General features: G+C 38.8%; 1 protein-coding gene across 1 annotated transcript in view; it reads left to right on the top strand.

Annotated features, from left to right (window-relative positions):
* Positions 1–567: 567 nt before the first annotated feature.
* The window catches only part of E2F3 (E2F transcription factor 3), a 31706-nt gene continuing 20033 nt past the window's right edge, over positions 568–12240 (top strand). Inside the window, exon 1 of the mRNA XM_070942476.1 lies at positions 568–642. Coding sequence (XP_070798577.1) covers positions 628–642 — 15 coding nt within the window. The 5' untranslated portion in view covers positions 568–627. The remainder of the gene's footprint in view (positions 643–12240) is intronic.

The following is a 12240-nucleotide window of genomic DNA, read 5'->3' as shown; positions in this document are numbered from 1 at the left end:
ACAAGTAGGGCGTCCCCAACTGATTGAAGTAAATCTCGGGGGTGGTAGTTGTCCTCCGATTAAGGTGGGTGGGGGGATTACTGGGGGAGTGGGGCAGCCTCCTTCCCTTGCCTTAAGGCAGGAACAAAGAGGCCGGCGTTGCGAGCAGCGCCCTGGCACGGGAGAACTAAGAATCTGGCGGCGTGGTTCGTGTGAATACGCCAGAAGGCCGGCCGGGTTTCGACCCTCCTCTCCCCGTCGGTGGGGGATCAGGGTCTGAGCAGGCAGCATGGCCGTGGGGAAGAGGAAGGTTCTCTGTCCCGCTGGTCGCTTTTGCGCTTCACCCCCGGACTCGGTGGTGACGTTTCGCACACGTGCGCCGAGGCCGCGTTTGTGACTGGGAGCCGGGTGAAGGAGGGAGAGAGAGAGAGAGAAGGAGGGGGCGCTGATCCGAGCGGGGGGGAGGGGGGACACACCAGAGCCTTCCTCTGGCCTGAGCAACCACACAGAACTGCACACATAACACAACAGGGTGCGCGCCTGTGCCCGCCTCGCCGCCTCTCTCGCCCACAGACACGCGGCCCTTCCCGATTCTCAACTCTTGGAGCTGTCGGGAAGGGGGAGGGGGGGCATTGTTAGGCTTTGGAAATGCCCCTGCAGCAGGTAGGTTAGGGAAGCGGTGGGGGGGGGGGAGTTGGGGGGCTCGTGGGAGGGGGGGCAGTTAAGGTGCTGCCTGCAACAGTCGCTCCCCGAAGTGAGCAGATTCCGCTCGCCCAACAGAAATTCCCTCAAGGGAAGGCTTCCCCTCTTCTGTTTCCGGGGAGGGGATGTGAAGTTGGGATACTAAGTTCCCCCCACCCACCCAAAGTGTCCCCTCGTGGCCCTAGGTATCCCTTCTGCCAAAATTACCGTTATGGAAACCTCCGCACTTCCCCCCCCCCCCCATGTTTTCCTCTTGGAGTTGAGTTCTGGCGTTTCTGCTGTCACTGGAGATGGCTCTCTCAAAGTTGGCCGGTTCGAGTAACTGCTTCAGGCCAGCCACCGTTTTGCCTGCCTGCTTATACTATATATTTGAAATGTCTTCGGGGGTTTGGGTGGGGTGAGGTGGGTAGGCTTCCAAATGAAGCCTTCCCTTTCTTGTTCCTCAACTTTCAACACCCCCCCCTTTTTTTCCCCCCCCTGCTAAGTATAATTTGATGATGTCTTGGCTGTTACCCTGAGGAGAGCAAAGGGTAACTGGGGGTGTTTTGGGGGAGGGGGGATTAGTTGGAAAATCCTGTTGGGTTAAACTAAGAAGTGTGAGAATGTTTGGGTGTTGTGGAATAATTTAACTCCTTGTGCCCTCTGTGCCCTTTTCCGAAATGGTTCTTGGAGGCTCTTCTCCCCCCCCCAAATTCCTGCTTGTTGTAAACAAATGCGCTTGTCATCTGACTTGGTAGATAGCTCAGAAGTTGAAATGAAAATTTGGATAAAAGCGCCAAATGGAGATATGGGGGAAGACAGAAAGAAAATAAAGGTTTCCCCTTTGGATAAGTAGGAGGCAATATAGGTAAGCAAAATAAAAGGAAGAGAATAGCTGTAATCTTGAATTCTAGGCCACCCCATCTTGGGCCTTGCTCAGAAACCTTTTTTGGTGAGGCTTATTAGATTTCAAGGCCTTTCACAGGTACAGTCAGAAGGCTACACAGATTTATTCTGCAAAGCTTCTTCGCAGCAAGCATTCCTTTTTCTCTTTCCCCTCATATGTTTAGATGATCAGCTATTTCATATGGTTTACCTTTTAAGCCATTATTTGAAGCTAAAAGGTCAATATCTGTGGCTCCATAAAAGGTCAATATCTGTGACTAGGTTTTTTTTTTTATTATTATTATATCTATTTGGTTTGTCTTGGCTAGGGAAATTCATTCTAGAGAGGGCTGTAGCCAGACTACCATATAGAGCAAGAGCAAAAACAAATCATACATTGTTTGTGTCATAGATAATCAGGGTTAACACTTGATTGAAACTGTCATTACTTAAAACCAATTGAAACAATTAGGGTTATATTAGCATCTTTTTTTAAAAAAAATGCATATTCCGTTTTACATTTTTGTAATAAGAATGAAAATATGAAACAGTAAAAATAGAAAAATGAAAACGAGAGCAGTGATTTAAATTTTTTTCCTAAAAAGTATGATGTGCATTTCTGTATATGGTTTAGAGATGTGATATGAAAGAAAACCCTAATGGATAATCAGAGTTATGCTAATAATTTTAAACATATCTAAATTGTGTCGAATACTAGAAAATTGTTTGCCCAACTCTGTTTCTGAATAATATTTATTGGTTCAATAAAAGTACTTTGTATTAATACATGTTCCAGTTTTATAATAAACTGTGTTGCATGGGTTCCTAATATGGAAACTTTCAGATGTTACTGAATCAAAACTTCTTTCTACTGGCTGTGTTAGTTACAGCAACATCTGGAAGGATGCACATTATGCATCCATGAATGGTTTAGTGTGAGATATTCACTTTTATATTCACAAGTTATGATTTAAACAACCTATGATATAGTGGATGTATGAACTTAAATCTGTTGAATAACAGATGACCATCTGCTTAGGATATCTATTTCTAATAATGGGGTTTGTGCAGATCTTTTTTTAAATTAAAGAACAGTCAATTTATATTCTTATGGCAGTGTCCTAAATTGTAGCTATTAAAATTACAGTGTTAAGCAAGTGTACAATCTATGTTGCAGTGTTCTTTCTGTTCAGACACACTGTATTTCTAATCATCATGACTGCCATGATAATTTAGGTCCCGTAATGAAGAGTAAGGTATCCTTATCCAACTTGATGTTTCTCATATATGTTGGGATTTCCATACTCAGAATCCCATTACAGTTCCAGAGTGTTTAGAATGAGATGGGAAGTACTAGAAATTATTTGCAGGATCACTTTTTTTCCATCTCTGTTCATCTCACCAGATCTAATTCTAGGACATGTTCTAAATCTCTTCTATCAAACAGTTTCCTGAAGTCATACCTTCTCAGTAGGAGCACCTGCCCTATGGAACAGCATGCCCTCCAGAGATTCAGATGGCCTCCATCCTGTTTTGCATTGAATACATGGCTGTTTCTCCAAGTCTTTGGATCAGGAATTTAGATCAGCTGTGCTACGGCTGGTGTGCTAGTTTGTTTGTTTATCCTTGGGCATCAGGGTTATACGTTGTGAGGTATTTTTGTTCTTAATTTTTGTATGCTGTCCAGAGTCACCTGTGTGAGATCAATGACCATATAAATCACACAAATAAATAAAGCAGTTTTAGTCATAGTTTGCAGTTGCAGCTTTCAAAGTGCCCTTGAAGGACCCCTCAGTGTCAAGAAAAATCTGTACACAGCTGAGTTTGAATTACATATACCAAGAAACAGAGGGCCCCAATGACTCAGCAGTTATGACGATGGTCTTGTTGGTTGGAAATTTGACAGCCCAGGTTCGAGGTCCGAGCACCACACAATGGGGTGAGCTCATGTTACTTGCCCCAACTCTTGCCACATAGCAGTTTGAAAGCATGCAAATATAAGTAGATAAATAGGTACCACTTTGGTGGGAAAGTAACAGCCTTCCGTGCGCCTCGACACATGGACATGCTGGCCATGACTGTGGAAGTGTCTTCAGACAACATTGGCTTCCTCAGCTAAGAAATAGAGATGAGCACAGGCCCCTGAGTTGGATACAACTAGACAGGGAAAACTTCGTTACCTTTATACCAAGAAACAAAGAACAGCAGCCTCACTAAAATGAAGTACAGGTAGTCGTCAACTTAAAATTGTTCGCAGTTATGACAGATCCTGAAAATGACCCGTCCATCTCCCAAAACTGCCCCATAACGAACAATGGTTTGGCTTAATGGCCACTTACCTGCTGCATAAAAGGTTGTAAAATTGGGTACAGTCAAGCGATCACCTACTTTACAATTATCACGACTTATGACTAAAATTGTGGGCTCAAATACAATCCTAATTCAAGGACTATCTCACAGGTGTCAAACTTGCAGCGTCATTTTGCTGTCATGTGATGTATTGCAGCGTTTTACTTCTTTGCAGAACTGGGATGGCCTGGCCTGCACATGAAGCATCCAGCCTGCAGGCTGACAGTTTGACATGTCTGGACTACCTGCATATTAACTAGGCATTACTTTATTATCTTGCTATCTTTGTTGTATGTATTTATATGCAGTAAGAAAAATAACTGAATATTTGGTCCTTCCCTATTTTTAGCAAGTGCTTCAGGTTGACTTTCTGCTCTAGAGATTTAGATTTCACATTAACAGAGTTGGAAGGGACTTTGTAGGTCATCTAGTCCAACCCTCCGCTGAAGCAGGAGGCCCTACACCATTTCTGACAAATGGCAATCCAATCTCTTCTTGAAAGTCTCAAGTGATGAAGCTCCCACAGCTTCCGAAGGCAAACTGTTCCACTGGTTGATTGTTCTCACTATCAGAAAATTTCTCTTTATTTCCAGGTTAAATCTCTCCTTGTTCAGTTTCCATCCATTATTCCTTGTCTGGCCTACAGGTGCTTTAGAAAATAGCTTGACCTCTTCCTATCTGTGGCAGCTCCTCAAATATTGGAAGACTGCTATCATATTTCCCCTGGTCCTTCTCTTCACTAGACTAGCCATTCCCAGTTCCTGTAACCATTCTTCATTTGTTTTAGTCTCCAGTTCCCTAATCATCCTGCTTGCTCTTTTCTGCACTTTTTCTAGAGTCTTAGCATCTTTTTTATAGTGTAGTGACCAAAACTGGATGCAGTACTCTAGGTGTGGTCTTACTAAGGCTTTATAGAGTGGTATTTGTACCTCACTTGATCTTGATTGTATCCCTCTGTTAATGCAATTTAGGATTGCATTGGATCTTTTGGTTGCCACTGCACACTGCTGGCTCATATTTTGCTGGTTGTCCATTAAGACTCCAAGATCCCTATCACAGTTACTATTATTAAGCCTGGTTTCCCCCAATCTATATGTGTACTTTTGGTTTTTCTTGCCTAAGGGTAGGACTTTACTTTTCTCTACATTGAATTTCATTTTGTTAGGTGTTCAAGGCTGTCAAGATCTATCTGGATCTTGAGTCTATCTTCTAGGGTGTTAGCTACTCCTGCCAGTTTAGTATCATCTGCAAATTTGGTAAGTTCCCCTTCTATTCCCTCATCTAAGTCATTTATGAAGATATTGAAGAGTACTGGGCCTAAGACAGAACTTTATGGCACCCCACTGCTTACTTCCGTCCATGTAGACTTAGACTCATTAAGGACTACTCGTTGAGTACAGTTTGTCAGCCAGTTGCAAATCTATCTGGTGGTGATGCTATCTAGGGGTGAAATCCAGCAGGTTCTGACAGGTTCTGGAGAACTGGTAGCAGAAATTTTGAGTAGTTCGGAGAACTGGCAAATACCGCTTCTGGCTGGCCCCAGAGTGGGGTGGGAATGGAGATTTTGCAAAATCCTTCCCCTGGAGTGGGGAGGGAATGGGGATTTTGCAATATCCTTCCCCTGCCACGCCCACCAAGCAACACCACGCCCACCAAGACACGCCCTCAGAACCGGTAGTTAAAAAATTTGGATTTCACCACTGATCTATCCCACTTTTTTCTAGTTTAACAAGAAGTAGGTTGTGGTCTACTTTGTCAAATGCCTTGCTAAAGTCTAAGTATTTTATGTTCACAGTATTTCACTGGTCTACTAATTTAGTCACTATATTGAAGAATGAAATAAGATTGGTTTGGCATGATCTGTTTTTAACAAACCCATGCTGACTGCTAGTTGTTACTTTACTTGTTTATAGATGAATAGATGCTGGAAAGATGTATGTGAACATAAATGCCAAAACACATGTCCATGAAAAAATGGGATTCTATATGCATATTACTTGATAGATGAGAAACAGAGGGGACATTCAGGGTATATGTTAGAATTCACATGGATGAATTAAAGCAAACATCTACCACAGTGTGTGATGGTTTCAAATGTTAAAGTATCTAGCTTATATTTCCTCAGATCAAGAAAAGTGCTGATTACAATCTCACAATATGCATTTTTCTAATTTAAATGATATATGGTGGGAAATTATTGGCATCAAAAAATGCTGCTTAGGATTTTAAAATGTCAGCTTTTCATACAACTACACAATACATAGATACAAGCAGATCAGCAATATCAAAATTAGTCATCTGTGATACATCACTGACCTAAAAGTGGGTGAAGAAGAAAGCTACTGTACATTTTGCAGAAGCTTCCTTCTTTGGGTATCTAAAGCACATATTTGCAGATCATCAGGCAGATGGTTATGTTCATGCTTGCAATAAATTGGTGCAGATACTCAATAAAAAAGGTTCCTCATGCTGTCAATACTTCCCATAGAAATTAAAGAAGGAACGGGATTTTTGCCCATCTCTAACCTTGATGTACAGAGACAAATCTAAAACTTCTGATTAAAAGCTGAGAGTCAAGTACTTCGGAAGTACCACTGGAAAAGTTTAGTCTAATCACCCAAATAAAAACAGTTTCAGTTTGCTTCTCATGTTTACCTATGAATACTTTAACCATGGTTTACTCAAACTTATTTTCTGTTTTCTTATGCACATAACCAGAAACTAACCACGATGTCTGCATTTGCATAACATTTTAGTCTAAATTGTGACTGCCTAGTTTGCAAGTATAGTTCTACATCTTCAAAAATTAGGTGCCATCAAATGAAAGGTGACTTTGTGACTGCATAGATAAATACTGTTTTGACCTACCTCAAGTTATAACCTAAATCATGGACAGTTTTATACATTTTTAGTCTGTTTATTTATGCATTGTATTACCCTTCTCTGTTCCCCTTATATCTGCCAAGCATAGTCATATTCTAGTTAGCCCATCATCTGCTAGCATCACATATACAAAATAGGCAAGTTTCTTTTTGCTAGTTATTGCCTTCAGGAAGCATTGCTGCAGGATGAGCCAAATGGTTCTTCATGCTATCTTTGGATCCATAATTTAAGATTGACGACTACCTACCATTTTTTTCTCAATGTCCAGATTTTACAGACACATTGCCACTGGGAGGGCCATTGTTTAAACTATTACAATCTTTTTTGTCACTTTATCCTTCAAATGCCCTTATCCTCTATGATCTTACTTAAATTGGTGTTTCCCTTTCCCCCCTACAATTATTCTCCTTTTTCTTCACTGTTATTCCTGGTCTATCCATAAGCTATTTCCCCTTCCCAAAATTATCACCTTTGCATTACTATACTTAATATACTTATACTGGTTGATATTTTTATCTTTAATATTCATGTTAAGAATATAAAGTCAAAAGGGAATTTCATAATGAATTTTTTTTTTAAACTTGGATAACAAAATGGTATTGCACACATCTCAAACTTATCCTTGTTTTGGACTTTTAATTTCAGCTGTCATACTCTTATAACATTCTTATAACACTTGCTGTATTGAGTTAAAAAACTATAGGAACAATATACATTCTTATTTTCTCTCACTTGCTATTCTGAACCACTGTTTTTCTAACCTCATAGTAGCTTTTTATTCAATTGTAAAGATTTTTTAGAAGAATAATCAAATATTAGGACATAGACTAGAGTCTTAATATATTTTGTATTTTGGCATGATTAACACTATCAAAGGCATTGCTGTAGTCTATAAAGCAAAGAGAAGCCACCTATTTTTGTTTTCTTCATTAACCTTACATTAATTATCTGATCTCATATATTTTCTATTACTGAAAAGAGCAATTTTAAAATAAATCAATAACAAATATATTAAATTAAATGATAGCTGCCCAGAGTCACTATTGCGAGATGGGTGGCTGTACAAATATATTTAATAAATAGAAATATAGCTAAAATATATGTCAGAACATATAAAATATAAAGTTAAGTAAAACAATACTTGGAGTTACTCCACTTTGAAGGCATAGTTTACGTTGCATCATTGGATCTATAGAGGATATGTATAACTTCAATAATCGCATAATGGATTTTAATATAGGCTTTCCATTTCACTTGAATTTTATTTGTCTCTGTTCTCTTTTGTGATTATTAATGGGATCCTATGTTAGCTTTAAATGTTCTTGTGATCTCTCCCACTCTTAAAAATACATCTCTTTATTTTCTTTTTTTCTCCTCTATTGACATTTCTGATTCAGGTGCATTTCCTTGTACTCTTAGTTGATGTTGGAAAGCTGTTTTAAGTCATTATTTGCCCTTTTGGTTGTCCAAGACTTTCATCCTTTCATTTTTCTTTGATTAACATGATAACTTGTTTTGAAGCTGATTTGGATGTCTTTTCCTGTTTAAAATTTTGGGAAATTTTTTGGTTGATTACATTTCTCCATTTTTTGTTATTTATTGATTTTAATGTTGTCCATCAAAGTAAGTAATTAAGTCGCTTGAATAGAATAGAATAGAATTCTTTCTTGGCCAAGTGTGATTGGACACACAAGGAATTTGTCTTTGGTGCATATGGCGGTGTTAGCAATAAACAGTTGTGTTGACCTATTTTTTGCATTATCACATTTGCCCATTTTAAATATTCCTGTAATTCCAGATTTTACCATTTCTCCAAATTCAGCATTTCAGTTAATTATCACGACATCCTTCCTTGATGTTGTATGTAGCACTTCTTGCACTGTGCCATAGAATTATCAGTGTCTTCCATATTATATTTGTAGTAGGCATATATAGGCATTACACAGATGTTCAAAGAATATTCATTATTTATAATAGCTATGATCCAATCATGTATTGGATTGTAACCAAACATATGTATAACGTTGTCTTTTTTGTTATACTAATACTCTATTTCTTCATATGGTCTCATGCAGGGGTGAAATCTAAAATTTTTTGCTACCGGTTCTGTGGGCGTGGCTTAATTATGGGTGGGGCTTGATGGTAAGGTGACTTGGTGGGCGTGGCCAAGTCAATGTCACTTCTTTGCCCTTTTTTAACCTACAAAACACAACACAACACAACTGGCTCACCCACAATGTAAAAGCAGCTGTGCTAGACCCAAAATGGCCCCTGCAACAAGCAGGAACCTCACACAGCCACAAAAAGCCAAAAAAAACCAACTTTCACACTTTACACACACAAAATTCCACATACAGCTTTGTGAGATTTTGTGTGTTTGTGTAGTTAGAGTGAAACACTACCGAAACACACTAAATCTCAGAAAGCTGCATAAATGTTATTTTATTTTATTTTTATTTTTATATAAACAGCTAAATTTAAAACTTCCTAAACTTTAAATGGCTAAGTCTAAGAAAAGAACTAAAAAACCCCCCAATTAACTATTTTTTTTAAAGCTCCCAAAGGGGAAAAAAACACCCAAGAACAGGGGTCTCCAACCTTGGCAACTTTAAGACTTGTGGACTTCAACTCCCAGAATTCCTCAGCCAGCTTTGCTGGGAGTTGAAGTCCACAAGTCTTAAAGTTGCAGATAGAGCTGCTCACTGATTAGCTTGATTGCAGGCAGGGAGATTTTTTGCTGATGCATGGATTGCGATCGTCATGCGATCAGCAGCTAAGGTAAGCAAGCTGGAGGCTGGGACGGCGGGGGGGGGGGGGGGAGAAAAAAAAACTTTTTTTCTTTTACATGGCTCTGGCGATCCAAGCTGAGTTGCCTGATTAGGGATGTCAGAGCTTGGCTGGTCAGAGCCATTTAAAAGGAAAAAAAGGCTCTGATGATCGCGGGGCTCAGCTGGGCATGGTGGGGTGGGGGCAGGGATTTTTGCTTCCGGTTCTCCGAACTGCCTGCCGCCATCGCTACCTACTCGCCCGAGCCGGTCCGAACCAGGAGCATTTCACCCCTGGTCTCATGCTACTATTAAGGGCCATCTGTTTACTTTATCCTAAAACATTCAATTTACTTCATTACTATTTTGATAACATCAGGATTTCCCTTGTTTATCCTTCTCACATTGAATATTTTGATTGTTCATGTCCCTATAAAATTACTGTAGGCACCGTTAAGATTTTGTTGGTTTAATTTGGCCATGTCATCACCAGATTTACTTGTGAATAATCTACATGCTTTGTAGTAACTAGAGGACTGCTGTCCAATTTGAGAGTCTAAACTTTTAGCACCCAAACGGGAAATTGTTTCTGCCATGCCTGTACAGTTGGCTTTTTTATTTGATTCTGGAATTCCTTCACTTACATGGGTGGCCTTTCTCATGCCCGTAGATCCCAGCTTGCTCTTATTCACATTATGAATTACCACTTCGCTTCACTTCTTGTCTTTTGAACTTTCCTGCAAGGGTGACCCTTTACTGTAAAGAATTCACATAAGTCATTGAAGTTTCTAAGTCATCCCGTCGTATCAGGATCCCCTGAGAAGATCTAAAGTGGCAGATAATATTTTTATTTTGAGGAGTTTGATTTTTCTGGCAGTAATTAGAATGGAAATGCAAAAGAATGGCAGGATATATATTGTGGACACTGCACATTGAAATATATCAGAGAATAGTAGTATGTATTTATTTTATTATTAAATTTATATACTGTATATGTCACTTGGAAGGGGAAATTCTAGGTAGCTATAATGCCAAAAATTACAATCTGAAGCTTCTGGTGGAATTATTTTTGTGTCAGTAGTTGAGATGGAAATGAGATACAATCCAATAAAAAAAAGATCTAGGATTGGCAACAATATATTTGGCAAAAGCACATTAGATAGTACCTGCAATCGTCATATAGAATATATTAAGAAAACCAGTTGGAATACAACCTACAACTTGTGCTAAAACCTGTTCAGAGAAAGTTGTGTTTAATCCTGATGTAACTCTAAATTACTTAGGATTAATTTAACTCTGTTTAAGTGAATCTTATTTCTAGATTTAGCAACACAATCTACTGCTTGCAATTCTCTTTCACGATTATAAACAAAGTACAGTTAGTAGGTTTAACCAAATGCCATTTTTAAAAATCAACTTCTTGCAGAAGTCAATTGGAAGGGCAAAATAAATATTGAAATAATACCATACAAATAATGCAGTATTGCTTTAAATTAAGATTTTTATTTTATCTTGATGAGATGCTGAAGAAAGAAAATAGGATAGGTAGGGAATGGGCAAAGATACAGACGCTACAGTGTTGTACATAAGGGATGAAACCTGAATAATGATATGATGTACTGGTACATTTTGTCATTTTGACAAAACCTTGGTTTGTTGAGGATACCCCTGAGTGTATACACAATAATATAATAGTTGAGAGTTGGATTATGTAAACTGGCAGCAACAAACCTCTATGTTATCAAAAAGAAAACTTCCTTGTGCCACAAAACAGGAAGGCTGTTAGAAAATCAGAAAATCTTTGCTGTAGTGAATACAGAGATATATTGATTTTAATTTGAGTTAATTCTGTTTTTGGAATTTTTGTAGTAGCTTCCCATTACTTCAGTAAATCTTTCTAAATATGAGAATTTTGGTGGGGCAAAATTACTTTAAATCAAGGCAGCTGCTTGGAAGTAACATCAATGCTAGAAAGTGAATAAAGCTCTGAAGTTTGAGAGACTTTTCTTGTCTTAAGATATCCAGATTTCCTATATTAAAATATCCAAAAGGTGCTCCATATCATGAAAATGTAATGAGTCTTGTATTTATTACTAGAATATTAGTGTGGTTCGCTCTTCAAAACGATAGACTTATGAAACCATACCACCAAGTTTTGATAGTTGTGTTGGGGGGGGGGGTGCTGCCCAGGCCACAAAAAAGGACTGAGAAGCTGCCTTAGAGCTCACATATCCTACTTTTGGAAAACTATACAAAATGATACACAGTTTCAAAGTTGTACTTTCAGTATGCTGCTATCCCGTATCTTTCCTATTTGAGAGTGATAAGTGGGCAGAGCAATGATGTGGTCTCAGATTGGCAGGGCTGAAATTTTTGTGTATTTCAGGATTTTCTTTTTCCTTTTCTTTTACAAAAAGCAAAATGAATGTCTTAAACTTTGTAAAAGATTCAGGAATCAGCATTAATCTTTAAACTTTTCCAAATCTGAAAAACTGGCTAATTATGGAAATAGGAATAATGGAAACCTTAAGCCCAATTTGCCCCCTACCATAACTCTAATCCTCAAATAAGGGAAGAAGAAAAAAAGACAATTTTTAGTTCTTCCTGGGAGACTACATGCAACCTACATGCTTAGGTTTCCATACAGATCAGCTATATGCTATGATGTATAGCAAGAAAACAGAATAGGATTTATTTA

This window comes from Pituophis catenifer, unplaced genomic scaffold (assembly GCF_029215685.1).
Source record: "Pituophis catenifer annectens isolate HBS135680 unplaced genomic scaffold, rPitCat1.0.hap2 SCAF_3, whole genome shotgun sequence".
In the NCBI taxonomy this organism is placed as follows: Eukaryota; Metazoa; Chordata; class Lepidosauria; order Squamata; family Colubridae; genus Pituophis; species Pituophis catenifer.
This window is presented reverse-complemented; position numbering and strand designations above follow the sequence as displayed.